This window comes from Staurois parvus, unplaced genomic scaffold (assembly GCF_062004578.1).
Source record: "Staurois parvus isolate SC_StPar_1 unplaced genomic scaffold, SC_StPar_1.0 ptg000243l, whole genome shotgun sequence".
NCBI classification, from domain to species: Eukaryota; Metazoa; Chordata; class Amphibia; order Anura; family Ranidae; genus Staurois; species Staurois parvus.
This window is the reverse complement of record NW_028318039.1, coordinates 1786922-1805778: the sequence shown is the minus strand read 5'-3', so window position 1 is coordinate 1805778 and position 18857 is coordinate 1786922. Positions and strand designations below refer to the sequence as shown.

Below are 18857 nucleotides of genomic sequence, written 5' to 3'. Positions count from 1 at the left end.
CGTGCAATATCCATCTCACAAAGATCTGTTTCATGACCGCCCAAACAGTTGATTTAAATTTAGATCACTAATCAATAGTTTAAAAAAAAAAATAAAAAATTAAGAGGGATGTAACAGTTTTATACTTGAATGTGTTCTGCTTATTTCCAGGCAAACTAGAACGCAAAGCAAGTATTCTATAAAATCACCCCACAACAATAAGACAGGTGAAAACTGTGAGTATTTGTTTGCAGTGTACAGAAGTTCCTGATAAGCAAGTTGTGCATTACACAAGCGAACTACTCCCTGGTTAGCTGTCAGACTAGGGGTGTCTAGGCACTACCTGCTGGCAATGTCACTGAGACTGACGAATAATGTGTGGGTTATGATTTGCACAACTGAGCAGTCCTATTATGATGCACAAGAGTTTAGCTGAAAAGCAGACATTTTCTTTTTATAGCTCAGCATTTCTTACTGGATTGCTTGCCATTTTAAGCTCTACAGACAGACCCCTGTGATGAAAATGAGAATATGAGTCAATTTACTGCTCATAATATCAGTCTTCGAAGACTACAGTAATCTATAACAGCGTAGGTATAATGTGATGAATCAACTGCCATAGGTACAAAAAAACAAAATGCTGCCCTTTCTTGAAGGGTAACTATACATGTTTTGAAAATGTTATCAATTTAAAGCAAAATTATGCTATGGATGAGTGTTAATACTGAAAAAAACATTGTTCATGTGCTTAACTTATGAATGTATATGTAAATGGAAGCAGCCGTGTGTGTTCATCACACATACAGGTTCTAGAAGACTAACAAGTTAACCTAAGCAGTCCTTTAAAGTGGTTGTGAACCCCAGATATTCTCCTGCCTTGTATGTCTAAGGCACACCATCATTGATTAGCTTACAGCAGAAAAGCTTTATGGAAAAAAAAAAAAAAAAATGCTGCAATGTAAAGTAGTGAGTGTACAGCTTGTATAAGTGTAAATTTGTTGTCCCCTCTAAAAAACTCAACACACAGCCATTAATGTCTAAACCGCTGGCAACAAAAGGGAGTACACCCCTAAGTGAAAATGTCCAAATTGGGCCCAAAGTGTCAATATTTTGTGTGGCCACCATTATTTTCCAGCACTGCTTTAACCCTCTTGGGCATGGAGTTCACCAGAGCTTCACAGGTTGCCACTGGAGTCCTCTTCCACTCCTCCATGACGACATCACAGAGCTGGTGGATGTTAGAGACCTTGCGTCCCTCCACCTTCCGTTTGACGATGCCCCACAGATGCTCAATAGGATTTAGGTCTGGAGACATGCTTGGCCAGTCCATCAACTTTACCCTCAGCTTCTTTAGCAAGTCACTGCTCATCTTGGAGTTTTGGGGTCATTATGTTGGAACACTGCCCTGCAGCCCAGTCTCCGAACGGAGGGGATCATGCTCTGCTTCAGTATGGCACAGTACATGTTGGCATTCATGGTTCCCTCAATGAACAGTAGCTCCCCAGTGCCAGCAGCACTCATGCAGCCCCAGACCATGACACTCCCACCACCATGCTTGACTGTAGGTAAGACACACTTGTCTTTGTACTCCTCAACTGGTTGCCACCATACACGCTTGACACCATCTGAACCAAATCAGTTTATCTTGGTCTCATCAGACCACAGGACATGGTTCCAGTAATCCATGTCCTTAGTCTGCTTGTCTTCAGCAAACAGTTTGCGTTTGGACAACAGCCATGCAGACCAATTTGATGCAGTGTGCGGCGAATGGTCTGAGCACTGACAGGCTGACCCTGCCACCCCTTCAACCTCTGCAGCAATGCTGGCAGAACTCAAATGTCTATTTCCCAAAGACAACCTCTGGATATGACGCAGAGTACGTGCACTCATCTTCTTTGGTAGACCATGGCGAGACCTGTTCTGAGTGGAACCTGTCTTGTTAAACTGCTGTATGGTCTTGGCCACCGTGCTGCAGCTCAGTTTCGGGGTCTTGGCAATCTTCTTATAGCCTAGGCCATCTTTATGTAGAGCAACAATTCTTTTTTTCAGATCCTCAGAGAGTTCTTTGCCATGAGGTGCCATGTTGAACTTCCAGTGACCAGTATGAGAGTGAGACCAATAACACCAAATTAACACACCTGCTCCCCATTCACACCTGAGACCTTGTAACACTAATGACACCGGGGAGGGAAAATGGCTAATTGGGCCCAATTTGGACATTTTCACTTAGGCGTGTGCTCACTTTTGTTGCCAGTGGTTTAGCCACTAATAGCTGTGTGTTCAGTTATTTGGAAGGGACAGCAAATGTACACTGTTATACAAGCTGTACACTCACTACGTCACATTGTAGAAAAGTGACATTTCTTCAGTGTTGTCACATGAAAAGATATAATAAAAATGTGAGGGGTGTACTCACTTCTGTGAGATACTGTACATACTGGATATAGGATGGAGGGCAAACAGGACAACTGTCCCCAAGCCTCCTTTTGATGAATCAGGGCTGGCCCTAGTGGAACCCATATACAAAGTGACTGGTGATTGTTTTTTTTGTTTTTTTAAATCAGCCAAAATAAGGCCAAAGCAGGAATCTGAATAAGCAATTACCTGAATTGTTCAGGCACCTTAACACCGTTACAACTGCCCCACACATGTGCAGCAGCAAAAGGGTGCACTTTATCGTCCATATGCATCACTGAGCAGCCAGTGTTGCTCACTGCACACTCTCAGCACAAAAGACAGCTCTGGTCAGGTCTGTGCCATGGATAGCCAGCAGGACTAGCTTCCAATAATGTGTCACATTAGCGACAATTCTTTTTGCCATTGGGCATTTTGAACTATTTAAAAGGGATTCCAGGGCAGGTGAGAAGGGGTAAAAAAAAACAAAAAAAAAAACACTTTGCTTATTTTGACCATAAACATTAGCTGGGATGTCAAGGGGTCGGAGTCTACCTTAAAGAATGAGTGCATTTATCCTTTTTTGCCCTCTTCCCCTGACCTAACCCACCCTCCTAGGTCTGCAAATGCCAGTCTGGAATCTTCATCCATCCCCAAATAAATCACTGAAGGACTTCTGCTGCCATTAAGGAGTAAAGGTCCTTATATTCCTCCTGCCCCAGAAATTACTAGGGGCATTTATTCAGTAACTTGACAACAGCACTGGATGCAAATCAGGCTGCCTTTCCTTCAGCAAACATTAACGAACACCACATCTGTAATCCTGGGCAGCCAATTGCAAAATATTTGCACAGATTTATCACTTGGAGATTAGGCAAAAATGTTCCCTCTAAATAGACATACAATTAAGGAGTAGTTGGGGTTTAGGACGTTTAAAGAAAACCTATCATAAGACAAACATGGAGGCTGCCATTTCTGATAGTCAGGACTTTTTTGGAGATAGAACATGGTGCCACCTTCGGCACTGGACGTGAGCTCACACCATCTACTGTCACTTGTAAACATAGTAGCCCAACTTCTGTGTTTGCAGGTGACAGTGCTGAGGATAGGACAGCAGAGCAGTGTGTTTATGGGTAGGAGGGTGAGGGGCATTGGTGCTCAGACGTCAATAACCTTGCTTGCCAATGGGGTAGAGGTAGAGCTGTAAATTAATGCACAATCAGTGCATAGTGTGGAAGAATGTGATGTGGCTGTGGAGGTACTAGAGAGGAGCTGGCTGCTTACAAGGTTTTGTGCACAGGAGCAGATGAGGGCAGTGGAGGGGGGGGGGGGGCTGTGCAAAGATGAGGGCTGAGGGGGTGCAGAAGTAATGTTGATGGGGATGTAGAGGTAAGGATCTGTGGAAGAGAGCTACACAACTTAAATGTATAGGAGCAGGGGTTGCAGCGAAAAGCTGTGGAGGAAGAGTGCACAGGTGAACTGAGGGGTGGGTTGCGGAGGTGAGCTATGGTCAGGAGGGGGTGCAAGGGGAGCTGTGGTGGAAGGGGAGAAGTGTGCAGAAGTGAGTGTGGAAGGGGGGTAAAGGTATGTTGCAAACAGGGGATGCAGAAGTATTTTTTTTTTTTGTTGTAATGCAGCAGTAAGGATTTTGAAGTGGGCTAATAAGATGGGAGAGCTCTGTAATTAAACTGGCCTGTGAGATATGCACTTCTGAATCCGACACCTTGGGTGTAATGCACTCATGAACCCTGCACTACTGATTTTACTTAACAATGGCCCTTTAAAGAGAACTGTGGCAAAGCTTTTTGCCCATACTTCTCTTCTGGATCACAGGAGTGCACTTACTTGTGCTCTCCTGTGACCCAGATTTAGCAAACAGCAGGCAAAGTTCCCGTGGCAGAAGGTTTTTTACATTAATGCAGAGAATGAATTAAGGTAAAAAAAAAAAAAAAAAGAAAAAAAAAACTTCTGCCTTTAGGACCACTTTAAAGAGATGTTTTTAATGAAAATTAGAAAATGATCCATAAAAGTAGAGATTTTTACTGGAAGGGATGAGAATTAAGTGGTAGTAAATCCCAAACCGAAATGTTAATATATTGCAGCTTACCAATCATTAGATGTGGTGACTGCATTTGTTTTCTTTTTAGGCTTTTTTCCCCCATCTGTATTCACCAGGTGATCTTGCCAGTAACATTTTGTTAGGGTGCCTCCACTCTAGATAAAGGAGCAACTGAGAATTCATGGACAGCATCATTATTAGTCTGGGGGGATTGTTAGATGTACTAGCAGATTTAGATACACTAAGAAGTTGAAGCCAAATTATAGCCAACAGCTTTTAAACAGTTACAACACCACTTTTGTTCCTTTTGGTATACAAATTTTCTATTAAAAAAGCTGATCATTGTAAACTTGTTCTGTTGAAAAACATACAGACTTGCAGGATCACCAGGTGAAAATAAAGGAAAGAACGCCTAAAAAAGAAAAGAAAACAAATGCATCCATCACATCTAAGAATTGGTAAGCTGCAGTATAATACATTTTCTTTTGGGTTTAACAGCTTTAAAGGAAACCTTAAGACAGACCTCTCCTACTGTTGGCTGGCTGTCATGCTAATCCAACAGCTTTGCTTGTTCCACAGGAGTGTCTAGTAGTGAAGCCACAGAGTCAGGCTGCTAGCATTTTCAGAAGATGTTCACCAATGACAGCCTTCATTCTTCTCTCAGCACAGGTTTCCTTTACACTATACAGAGCCCAGCTCTAAGCTGTTTTGCATCGTCCTTTCTAGAGTTTTTTCATTCTGCAGTAATATAGGGCTAAAGACACAATCTTCAATTATGAATAATCAGAGGTGACTCTAAACCTGACTGTCAAGCGTTACACCCATTGTGACAGCATATGAGGAGGTGAGGTGGTGTGAGTAAAATGTCATCATAAAATGGCACTGAAAAAAATTGTTTGTATAGTTGCATTATCCCCGGAATAAACCAGAGCAGAATATTTTCACTGGAAATGGTTAACGTACACTTCTTAGGTGTCCCTTTGCTAAAAAGCCAGCATAATTATTTAAAAAAAAAAAAAAAGTTTACACTTACTAGTAATGTCTTTTCCAGTAGTCTTTCAGGACAGCCCCTAAGAGAGAAGGCTCCTTGGTTTTTCAGAAAATCATTGCTACATCAAACTTTAAAAGAAGTGTCTCTCTGCCAGTCCTTCAGGGTGTTGGACCAGCTGGGAAGATACACAGTACAGGCAAAAAAAAAATAATATATAGTATTACCACAGACCAACACCTCCACTTAAGCAGAGCTCCAGTCATGTTTGTAAAATTTAAAAGTCAGCAGCTACAAAAACTTCTGTTTCCGATCACCTAGGCATTTGAATCGAAAGTGGAAGTGGGTACCTATCAAAATCGGGTACCCCCCTCAACACTCAATTTCACAAACAGGAGCAGGGGAGGAGGCTTTCAAGCAGAACTTCCCATTTTGAGTGGAGTTTTGCTTTAAAAACAAGCGAATAGGTGAGCAGTCATTGCTGTTCTAAAAGACTAGTGGAAAAGACATTACCAATAAGTGTAAATTTTCTCCTTAAGGTGTCTTTCAGGACAGCACCTCTAAGAGAAAAACCAAGTACTTACCCACTAGGGCGAGACTACGGCTAGCTTCAAGTTTGCTCTTTCTTTGTAGCAAGGAATCCATCCTCTTATCCATTGCATCTTTTAAAGTCTCCATATCTTTAACCTGCCTCCTGCCCGCCATATAAGGTAATGACGGGCACAACGCGGTTCTCTCGTTCTGGGAAGACGTCATATGACGTCCTCCCATTCTGATGCCCGGTGTCCCTCGGACACAGAACAACGGAAAGAGCTGAAGATGTTGGCTCAGTCATGTGATTAGCTGTGTCCAATCACAGCAGATCACATGTATATATGGAAATGCTGGTTATCGGCATTACTCACACTGACAGCTCGAGAGGAGAGGAGAGACGGTAATCGACTTTATTCAGAGGGGACGTGCACTGATCATCAGGGCACTGATGATCAGTGTGTCCTGATGATCTGTGTAGCCCCAGCAGTGCCACCTATCAGTGTCCATCAATGCCACATATCAGTGCCTACCAGTGCACATCAATGCCACATATCAGTGCCCATCTGAGCTGCCTTTCAGTGTTACCTATCAGTGCCAGTCAGTGCCACCTATCAATGCCAGTCAATGCTATCAGTGCCCATCAGTGACATATATGAGTGCTGCCTTTCAGTGCCCATCAGTGATGCCTGTCAATGCCCATCAGTTCCGCCCACCAGTGCCACCTATCAGTGCAGCCTCATTAGCGCACATCAGTGAAGGAAAAAATCTTTCCAAAACTGAGCTCTTACTATTCCCTCCAGCCGTGCCCCCTCCCCTGACTTCTCCATCAAGATCAATAACACAACCATGAGTTCCTCCCCTCATGCCAGGGTACTAGGTGTAATCCTAGACTCCCATCTGTCCTTTCAGCCCCAAATCCAATCACTGTCCAAATCTTCTAGACTTCACCTCCGCAACATCTCCAAGATATGCCCGTTCTTAACCTCTGAAACCACTAAACAACTTATTCACTCCCTGATTATATCTCGCCTTGACTATTGTAACTCCCTCCTCATTGGCTTACCTCATCGCAGGCTATCCCCTCTTCAGTCTATCATGAATGCTGCTGCCAGACTCATCCACCTTACTAACTGTTCCATATCTGTCATCCCTCTCTGCCAGTCCCTCCACTGGCTTTCCATTGCCCAACGGATAAAATTCAAAACAATAACATATAAAGCCATTTATAACTCTGCCCCAAATTACATCACCAATCTTGTCTCCAAATATCACCCAAACCGTCCTCTCCTCCTCGTACGACCTCCTGCTCTCTAGCTCCCTTGTCTCCTCCTCCCATGCTCGTCTCCAGGACTTCTCCAGAGCTTCCCCCATCCTCGAACTCTACCCAATTTATCAGACTATCGCCTACTCTGCTCACTTTTAGGCAATCTCTGAAAACATATCTCTTCAGGGAAGCCTATCCTGCCCTCAGCTAATAATGGAATTTTCTATCCCTCCTATCAGTCCATCCCCCACAATTATTACCTTTTGTACCACTAGCCCCTCCCTCTTAGATTGTAAGCTCCAAGGAGCAGGGCCCCCCTAACCCTCTTGTATTGAACTGTATTGTCTCCCGTTATATTGTAAAGCGCTGAGCAAACTGTTGGTGCTATATAAATCCTACATAATATACAACAAGACTAAGACTGCTCCTGCTCACCCATCCCTTGGTACACATAATCGTAGAGGGAGAGCTGCTTCTTTTACTTCTGAATATTTAAGATAGTAAAAAGCACTCCCGACTGACCATTCACATCACCCAGGGACAACTGTAAGTAGAGGTCCCCCTATTCTCTCCCTTTAGCCTAGGTGTTTTGGTTGGAAGTCTTGGGAAAAGGACATATATTACCCATTTCTCACTCTATATATATATTTTTTTTTATTTACGTTTCTGCTGAGTTTCAGAAAAGGGCAATTAAAAAGCAGACCCTGCATTTTAGGCTCCTTGAACATAGGGGCATGTCTGCAGCCAGTCACAGCCTAGTGCAGACTGGGGCTGAATGCTGTACCAAGTGATACTTGCATTTAGGGTCCCATGCATTCAGGGAGGAATGCTGGGAACTTAAAAGACCTGGGTGCCAGGCATTCATCCCTGAATTCAAATATCACTCAGCACAGCATTCAATCTCATCCAGCCGCAGCCTGCCATAGACTTTGACAGGCTAAAGGCAGTGGCGTTGAACACTGCACCTGTGCGTCTAGAGCGCACTAAATGCTGGGATGGATACACATAAGCCAAATGACGCATATGCAAAGGGCCTTAGTAGTAAGGTCCACTTTAAAGCTGTGGGCTAGGTGACATATTTTGTGATCACGGAGATGGAAAAAGGAAACCACATTAGGTCACTCAGAAGCTGTCCTTGTCTGATGTTTTCAAACAAAAAGGGCTTGGACAGTTAAAGCTGAACTGCAGACGTATCTAAGAGGCACAAATAATGCAGCTCTGTAATTATTAACACACCAATAGGACCCCTTCACATGAACAGCTGCATTAGGGCTTGTTCACACTAGACTAAATTTCTAACTCTTAGACAGGCATTAATGAGCTTTAGTATGGGTGATCTGCAAGTGTGAAAAATGCTCCCCAGACACCCTATGCAGGGTTTTGAGGCATTCTATGGGAGTTTTACAAGCATTAAAACTGCACTACAAACACCTATAATAAACTCTAATGTTATTAACATCCCGCAAACGCCTGCCAGGCATTTGAGCAGCCAATTAGACTTGAATGGGAGGCGTAAAACTTCAACTCCTCCTGACTCTACATGAGGCTTCAATTCTAAAGCGACACGAACGTTTCAGGTTTTGCTAATGTGAACAGCACTGTGTACTGCCCATAGTATAATTTCCATAGATGTTTGAGGAGTGTTAAAAACCGCTCCTCAGATGCCTGCTTTCAAAGCTAGTGTGAACTAAGCCTTAGTAAGTTGGTGTGGACTGTGACGGAGGAGGTGACATGCGAGAAAACATATTGCACTGTAACCTTTTTTTCCACCTTCACTGAAATGTCACAAAGTGACATTTCATTCAATTCTATGCATTGCAGAAAAGCTGCAGTGTACCACAACACCCTGCAGCAAAAAAAAGTACTGTCCTACTTTTTTGCAGCACAGTGGTGTGACCTAACTGAAAACAGGGCCTGATGCCTTGTCTATACAATGGGAATGGGCTGGGTAGAGATGAGCTCAGGCGTTCTCTGAACTCATCCCAAGCTAAACACTTGTGGTTTTTTTTTCTAATACTCCAACGGGCTGCTGGCCAGGTCATTTGCACTCTGCCTCTTTGTTTAGGAGGGCTGTGGGGTGGAAATGACATGGCCCACAGCTAACTGAAATAAAAAGCAGGGAAAACGTGGATACAAGTTCAGAGTTTAGCTAGATATGAGTTTAGAGGATGCCCACGCTCATCTCTAGTGCTTGGCAAAGGCTGCCCAATATCCCTGGTGAGAATGGATCCTCAATGGTATTTTGTTCAAGAGTAACAAAAAAACAAAAAAAACAAAAACAAAAAAAACAAACAAACAACAACACAAAACACCACAATCCCTCCTGGGCGATCTATGTACATTGAAAGGATTTTAACAAACTTTGTTGCCGAGTTCTGCTCTGAAGGAATAGCTCTGTTACATCATGTCTTGTGCAGGACTAATTCTGAATGGGAGTGACTATTGTATTATTAATCACCTGATACACTTGCAGTGTTCCAATGAGGAGAGTCTCAGAGTCTGAATTCCTTTGGAAGGGATTAACCCTTTCACACCAAAAGTGACATCTTTGTTGTACAGGATGCCTGAAATCTGACTTGCATCTTAGTGCAGACTTCTGGGAAAATCAGTGAGCCAATCACACAAACAGGAATTGACATTTCTCAGCAAGTTCTGTTCACCAACTGTGGACAGAAGGCCTCCAAGTTGCCATATTGCATTGAATGTTACAGAAAATTAAAGCTGCTGTAAAATGAAAAGGAAGGAAATTTTTTTTAATAACGAATTACAACATGGTTTGTGTTGCGGCTGTATGTTTTTGGTTTTTTTTGTTTTAAATTTGCAATATATTTTTCTTGGGAAAATGGAGTTACCTTAAAACCCTTTTGCTGCCAGAGCTGTTTTTGCATTTTTTCCACACACTTTTAGAAATTCATTTTGGGCCTGAAGATTAAGTAAAACCCCCAAACATTATATATTTTCTGAACGCAGACACTCTAGAGAATAAAATAGTGGTAGATCCAATTTTTTGTTACACGATATTACCGCAAAGGTCCAGGAAACGCAAAATTTCAGTTAAACACACAAAAGTGAATTTTAGGGCAAACAAACTGAATAAATTACCCACATTTTTGGTAAGATATAAAAGATGGGGTGGCACCAAGTAGATAGCAACATGTCAAACCTTAAATTTGTGTGTGCCTGTGAAATGGCGAAAAACTTTTGTACCCTACATTTTCTATAGACGACGCTTCAAAAGCCCCTACAGGTCATCAGTTTAGTGTTACGGAAGTGGTCTTGTGCTCGAATTATTGCTCTCACTCAGGAGTGTGTAGCCATATGTAACACAATCAACGTTTTCACGCGTAGGTGGCTGCGACACATGCGTTTACGTGTGGGGGGTGAGCAGGATGTTATATGACTATATGTAAAGAAAATTTACACTTAATTCTTTTTTTTTCACCACACAGGGGGACACAAAGTGAGATTATTTTAGATGACAGGTTCTCTTTAATGAGACATGCAGGGTCTAAAAGATCCTACATGTCTCCTCTGGGCTCCACTGGATGTATTGCAATGCAGATTGCATTGTAATACATCTCTTACCGGCTATTCTAGCTGGGGAAAGGGATGTCATACATGTTGCTTTCGAGGTCACAGTAAGTAGGAGAGCGGACGTGTGTCTGCTCTCCTCTCCCCCCCCATCCACCCGCCATGTCGGCCCCGGGCCCACAGATGGGCAAACAGAGCCCAGATTATACGGCGGGAGAACCCGCGCAGGGATGGGGGGCATATTACCGGGGGCTGTGAAAACTATCGGGTGGCAGCACATTGTTTCCACCTAACAGGCAGGAGTTTTGTGTAAAACCCCCCGCTCTCAGGTCCATATGATGACAGACTTGGCAGCGCACGGGTTAAATGCAAGCACTTTAAGTACCTGCATTTCTTTAAAATTTATTTATTACAAGTACTTGTATCGTGCTGTCAATTTATACAAGACTTTACATATATTGTACAATCACATCAGTCCCTGACCTCAAGAAGCTTACAATCTAAGACTCAATTCACATACATTATTGCCAAAAGTACTGGGACGCCTGCCCTTACACGGACATGAACTTTAATGGCATCCCAATCTTACTCCGTAGGGTTCAATATTGTGTTGGCCCACCCTTTGCAGCTATAACAGCTTCAACTCTTATGGGAAGGCTGCCCACAAGGTTTAGGAGTGCGTCTATGGGAATGTTTGACCATTCTTCCAGAAGCACAGTTGTGAGGTCAGGCACTGATGTCGGACGAGAAGGCCTGGCTCGGAGCTTCCACTCCAATTCACCCCAAAGGTGTTGTCGGGTTGAGGTCAGGAATCAGATCAGGTGTAGGCCAGTCAAATTCTTCCAACCCAAACCCGCTCATACATGTCTTTATGGACCTTGCTTTGTGCACTGGTGCGCAGTCATGTTGGAACAGGAAGGGGCCATCCCAAAACTGTTCCCACAAAGTTGGGAGCATGAAATTGTCCAAAATGTCTTGGTATGCTGACGCCTTAAGAGTTCATTTCACTGGAACTAAGAGGTCAAGCCCAACCCCTGAAAAACTACCCCACACCATAATCCCCTTCCACCAAACTTTACACAATGCAGTCAGACAAGTAACGTTCTCCTGGCAATCACCAAGCCCAGACACCTCTATCAAATTGCCAGACAGAGAAGAGTGATTCGTCACTCCAGAGAACACGTCTACAGAGCTCTAGAGTCCAGTGGCAGCGTTCTTTACACCACTGCATCCGACGCTTTGCATTACACTTGGTAATGTAAGGCTTGGATGCAGCTGATCAGCCATGGACACCTATTCCATGAAGCTTTCTATGTACTGTTTTGTTAATCTGAAGGCCACAAAAAATTTGGAGGTCTTTAGCTATTGAGTCTGCAGACAGTTGGTGACTTCTGCGCACTGACCCCGCTCTGTCATTTTACATGACCTACCACTTTGTGGCCAAGTTGCTGTTGTTCCCACTTGCTTCCACTTTGTTATAATACCAATATAATACCAAACTGACTGTTGATTGCGGAATATTTAGTAACAAGCAAATTTCACGGATGGACTTATTGTTCAGGTGGCAACCTATCACGGTACCACGCTTGAATTCACTGAGCTCCTGAGAGCGACCCATTCTTTCACAAATGTTTGTAGAAGCAGTCTGCATGCCTAGGTGCTTGATTTTATACACCTATGGCTACGGAGGTGATTGGAACACCTGAATACAATGATTTAGAAAGGTGTCCCAATACTTTTGGCAATATAGTGTATATGTGATGAGGGAAATGAAGCGAATCCTGAGTATTTGCGGCACCACACTGAAATTGCACTCCGTTCATGGGATCTGCCACCGCTGTTAATGTTAAATCAATGACACCCCAAAACAGATTGCAAAATGCAGTACAATTGCAAGAAATGGATTGCATGGGTGTGAAAACCCATGTGATCCGAATCCGGTGTGGCAAGAAAAAAAAAAGTTCCTAATTGCTAATTGAGCCCGTAAAAAATGTAATGATTTTAACAGGAATGTGGTGCAATTTCCCATACAAGTAGTGTGAAACCACTACTCAAGGTCCCTAACTCACATTCACAGGTACTAGGGCCAATTTAGAAAGGAGCCAATTAGCCTACCAGCACGTCACATGTGAAAGAGAAACCAGAGTACCTGGAGCAAACCCATGCAGGCACAGGGAGATCGTGCAAATTTCAGGAAGGTAGTGTCATGGTTGGGATCTGAACAGATGACAGCAGTGCTACTAGGCGGAAGTGCTAACTACTTAGTTACTGTAACAATGAGACAGCACACACCCACCACACCCTAATATAATACTCAACCAAGTCACTAGACAATCCTTCCCCCGAAGGAAAAACAAATAATTAATATAGCAAACTTGAATAAATAAATACAGTCAAATCAAAGTCCAAAAATACAGTCCAAAATACTTGAAACAAATCCAAAAGGCTCGGATCCTCAAACGAGTCGATGATGGATTCCAGATATTCTTCATATACCTCAAACAGAATAAAGCCTCAACATAGTGTGTTATCTTAAGGTCTCATAAATGTGCCACACGTGTTGCATGAAAAGACTTGAGTGCCACAACAATCGTGAAAAAATAAAACTAAATAAAAGTAAATATAAATCCACTGCACACAATAAAGTAAGAGTGCATAATTACCCGAAGGTAAATAAAACCAGCATAGAATCCATAGTAGGAATGAAACTTCATCCAAATAACCTTCTCTGAATACTTCCCACAGACCTCATAAACAGACCAAGGGTCAGTGTGTGAATCAAAGAAGACAATTTTATTGTAGCAACTTACATAAATTAAAGATGAAATCAGCATCCATACTGAGAGGAATGTACACCGCATCAGCACTCGGCAATAGCTCCAAAACAATGGATGTTCACATCTGAGAGAGTCTTAAACCACTTCCAATGGTGGTAGATGGAAGTCCCGAGGATAGGAACAGCCGCGTGTACCAGAACCCAAAATGGCCACTGAAGCAGTCCGGAAAACGTCAGTGCGTCACGTGCCCTGGACGAGTTTCGTCACATCCGAACTTGTTGAAAAAGTCTGGATGTGACGAAACGCGTCCGAGGCACGTGACGTAGTGACGCACTGATGTTTTCCGGAAGTGCTTCAGTGGCCATTTTGGGTTCTGGTACACGCGGCCGTTCCTATCCTCGGGATTTCCATCTACCACCATTGGAGGTGGTTTAAGACTCTCTCTCTCAGATGTGAACGTCCATTGTTTTGGAGCTATCGCCGAGTGCTGATGCGGTGTACATTCCTCTCAGTATGGATGCTGATTTCATCTTTTCTTTATGCAAGTTGCTACAATAAAATTGTGTCTTCTTTGATTCACACACTGACCCTTGGTCTGTTTATGAGGTCTGTGGGAAGTATTCAGAGAAGGTTATTTGGATGAAGTTCCATTCCTACTATGGATTCTATGCTGGTTTTATTTACCTTCGGGTAATTATGCACTCTTACTTTATTGTGTGCAGTGGATTTATATTTACTTTTATTTAGTTTTATTTTTTCACGATTGTTGTGGCACTCAAGTCTTTTCATGCAACACGTGTGGCACATTTATGAGACCTTAAGATAACACACTATGTTGAGGCTTTATTCTGTTTGAGGTATATGAAGAATATCTGGAATCCATCATCGGCTCGTTTGAGGATCCGAGCCTTTTGGATTTGTTTCAAGTATTTTGGACTGTATTTTTGGACTTTGATTTGACTATATTTATTTAAGTTTGCTATATTAATTATTCACTTAGTTACTGTGCTGCTGACTTGATAAGGGCTTCTTAAAGCTACTGTATAGCAGAGCTTAGAATGGGAGAGGAAAGCAAACAAAGGCAGCCAATCAGTTGTTCTACAGTGTAAAAAAACATGCTGACAGAAAGAAAGAGAAAAAAAAAAAAAAAAAGAAGAGCACAGGGATGAGCTTATGCGTCTGCTGCTTGTCCTTTCACCGGCTACTAACAGACTGTGGAGAAACAAGACCTGTAAGTGTAACTGAAGGATGGAAAACCAGGTATTTTGTGCTGCCAGACATGGCTGTACTGAGTGGCAGAGCTGTGTAAATCTCAACTGGATGAACAGAATCACACATCCTTTACATGTATTGTATGTTTGTATTTAGCAGTCTGCCTGTAATTCAGCATTCCCTGGAAAACTGCAGGAAAGCCCAGCCTTTAGGGTTGCCACCTGATCCCTTTAAAACCAAACAAATATTAATTACACGGGTTTGCTAAAAAAAAAATGCCAATCAGTGTAAATTATTTGGTTTACGTGGAAGTTATAGCATCTACAAATGGCGGTATGTATATACTGAATTTTTTTTTTTAAATACTGGTAATGGCAGCAATCAGCATCTTATAGTGGGACTGGGGCAGGCATTCTGACACTGGGGGGGGGGGGAACTGCCACTGACATCCCCAGTGACACTAATACAGTGATCAGTGCCAGGGGCAGACTGACCATTTGGAAACTCGGGCACTGCTCGAGGGCCCGGGGTCAGTAGGGGGCCCCATGAGATGCCCCGGTACCTTTTTCAAGTTTGGGTAAAGACACAGGGGCCCCATGAGTTGTCAGTCTGCCCCTGATCAGTGCTAATAAAAAGCAGACACTGTACTAATGACACTGGGCAGAAAGGGTATAACATCTGGGGCGATCACAGGGTTAACTGTGTGTGTGTTTTACTGTGTAAGCATTGCTGCTTTGTATTGCTCTAGTATGCAGAGCAATACAAAGCAGCATGCTGGTGCTGACAGGGGAGAGATCTGTATTGTTCATACAGACCTCTCCCTTGTCAGTGTTCCTTGGCGATCGCCGGGTGCCAGAGGGGAATCTCTGGCTGGGACCCAGTGATCGACACCTGTAGCCGCCAATGGAGGCGCGGGAAAGGCGGTGCGCGCCCCTAGTCGGAAATGCAAAATCACCTATATATACACACACGTGATTTTGCGCAGCCCTGCAGCAGTAGTTCTGCTAGAGGGTGGTCAGGAAGCGGTTAATTACCACCTTAACCGCTTCCCGACCGCCCTATAGTAGAAGTACTGCTACAGGGCGGCAGGGTTGCACAAAGTCACATATATATAAAAAATTATGTATTTCCAGGTATTGGCGGCTTCAGCCGTCGATCACTGGGTCCCGGCCGGAAATTCCCCGCCAGGTTTGTATGTAAACAATACAGATCTCTCCCCTGTCAGCACAAGCATGCTGCTTTGTATTGCTCTGCATAGCAGAGCAAAACAAAGCAGCGTGCTTACACAGTAAAGCACACAGTTAACCCTTTGATCGCCCCAGATGTTGACCCCTTCCTGCCCAGTGTCATTAGTGTTATTAGCACTGATCACTGTATTAGTGTCAGTGGGGATGTCAGTGGCAGTTAGTCAGTCCCCCCCCAGTGTCAGAATGCCCACCACAGTCCTGCTATAAGTCACTGATTGCCGCCATAGCTAATATATAAAAAAAAAATTCCAGTATACATTCCACAATTTGTAGACGCTATTCCTTTCACGTAAACCAATAAATTTACATGTATTGGGATTTTTTTTTTTTTAGCAAATACATGTAGCAGAATACATTTTAGCCTAAAGTTAAGACGAAATTTGGTTTTAAAATGTTTGTATGGTATATGTTTTATAGCAAAGTCAAAAATGTTGGTTTTTTTTTTTTCAAAATTGTCGTTCTTTTTTTGTTTATAGCGCAAAAATTAAAACATGCAGAGGCAATCAAATACTACCAAAAGAATGCTCCATTTGTGGGGGAAAAAAGGACATAAATTTCATTTGGGTGTAGCACTGCATGATCGTGCAACTGTCAGTTAAAGTAACACAGCGCCGTAACGCAAAAGATGGCCTCTTCAGGAAGAGGGGGGTAAATCCTCTGGAGGGCAAGTGGTTAACCACTTGCCAACCGTGCTATAGCCGAATGACGGCTACAGTGCAGGTGTCCAGTTCTGGGAGGGCATCATATGACGTCCTCCCAGAACGTGCCCTCCCGCGCACCGCAGGGGATCTCCGTGATCGCTGTGTCCTACGGGCACCTACGGACACAGCTGATCACGTGATGTGGTAAAAGGCCAATCACAGCAGCCTTTTACCACGTGATCAGCTGTGTCCAATGATACAGCAGATCACTGGTAAATGCAGTTCCTGGTTATCGGCTGCACTTTCCTCATGCTGTCACAACGTGAGGAAAGTACTGCCGATAACCGGCAATTGTCAGAAGACAGATCGGCACCGATCATAAGGGCACTGAAGATCAGTGCCCAGCAGTGCCGCCCACATGTGTCCAGCAGTGCCATCCAAAAAAGCCCAGTAGTGCCAGCCACCTGTGCCCAGCAGTGCTACCAGTCAGTGCCACCTATCAGTGCCCATCATTGTTGCATATCAGTGCCACCTATCAGTGCAGCCTCATCAACACACATCAGTGAAGGCGAAATTATCTGTTTGCAAAATTTTATAATAGAAACAAAGAAATACTTTTTTTTTTTCAAAATTTTTGCTCTTTTTTTGTTTATACAGCAGAAAATAAAACACTCAGCGGCAATTAAATGCCACCAAAAGAAAGCTCTATTTGTGTGAAACAAATAACAATTTCATATGTGTACAGTGTTGCATGACCGCGCAATTGTCATTAAAGTGTGACAGCACTGAAAGCTGAAAATTGGCCTGGGCAGGAAGGAGATATAAGTGCCCGGGAGGCAAGGGGTTAATCAGCCACAGAATCTGTGTAAATAATGTGTTCAGTTTTAAAGGGATGAGGTGGCAACCCTACCAGCCTTAGTGTTCACTTACCTTCCCTGGGATCCCATATACTGTGACTGAGCACTTACCCTCCTACAGCTCTGCAAGTCATGGCCCTAGAGGAGGAGTAGACGAGGGGAATGTGTGGAGCTCACTCACCTGGTTCATAACCTACAAGAGAAGCAGAAGATGAGTGAACACTGCTCCCTAGGCACAAACCCTGAACCCATGAGTCCGGAGGAATGGCACCTCTCACCTCAGGATTGGCCTCCAGTGGCAGCCAGCGCATAGCCTGCATGGTGTCAGCTCCTGCCGCCTGTTCCTACTCCCTATGGACTCTCCTGTCACAGCACTCCACAGACTGCTGCCTGCTAAACTTCACCCACGGGCCACTTCACTTTACAAACACGGGGGTGCTCTAATATCGGCTACCATCACATACACAGCGAAAAGTCATTTCTAGAGGGTATTATCACAAGGCTATATTTTAAAAATAACATATGAACTAAACAAGGTGTATTCATTCGTTTATCGGAGCAGCCCGTTATATGTTCTTTACGGGATAATGGCGCCTCCCCCTTGTTGCTATAAATGGACTCTTCCAGATCACGAAGCGTGTAGTTTGACACACAGCATTGGCTAGCAATGCACCGCGCCGGGTGTGTTCATGATGTAACATAGGGCGGAGCTGTCCAGTCATTCTACTTCTTCCTGATTCGTACGCCCGCCCCTTGTATATGATAGGCGAAAAGCAGGTAGGCGTGCTCATTAATGGGCGGTTCCAATGGGCTCCCATATGCTGTTTCAATCTATGTAAATGAGTCTTGAGGTTTAGCAGCCTTGGCTACTCATAAAAGTGCATTGTTAAACCAAGTGACTTGATAGCCCTTTATAAACGACGTGTGTCAGCATGCTGACAGTTTTTGTTTTTTTTTACATTACATAGCAATATGCGGAGTGCATCACTGGCATGGTTTCCAGGTACAAAGATGGCGCCTGCTGTCACAGCTTGGCTGCTAATAAAAGTGCATTGTTAAGGTGACTTCATAGTCCTATATGAATGACGTGTATATCTGTGTGAGCATGCTGTCATGTTCCTTTTTTTACATTAGATGGCACTATGCGGAGTACATCACTGGCATGGGCTCCAGGAACTAACATGGTGGCTGCTATCACACCTTGACTTCTCATACAAAGATGGCGCCTGCTGTCACAGCTTGGCTGCTAATAAAAGTGCATTGTTAAGGTGACTTCATAGTCCTATATGAACGACGTATATATCTGTGTGAGCGTGCTCTCATTTTCCTTTTATTACATAGCACTATGCGGAGTGCATCACTGGCATGGGTTCC

The 18857-nt window shown here is 43.6% G+C and overlaps 1 protein-coding gene across 1 annotated transcript in view; it reads right to left on the bottom strand.

Moving 5' to 3' along the window:
* Window positions 1–17803, bottom strand: part of UCHL3 (ubiquitin C-terminal hydrolase L3) — a 79397-nt gene extending 61594 nt beyond the window's left edge. The window contains exons 1-2 of the mRNA XM_089680487.1: window positions 17762–17803; window positions 17665–17676 (exon numbers count right to left, since the gene is read on the bottom strand). Coding sequence (XP_089536613.1) covers window positions 17665–17676; window positions 17762–17803 — 54 coding nt within the window. The remainder of the gene's footprint in view (window positions 1–17664; window positions 17677–17761) is intronic.
* Between the last annotated feature and the right edge of the window lie 1054 nt (window positions 17804–18857).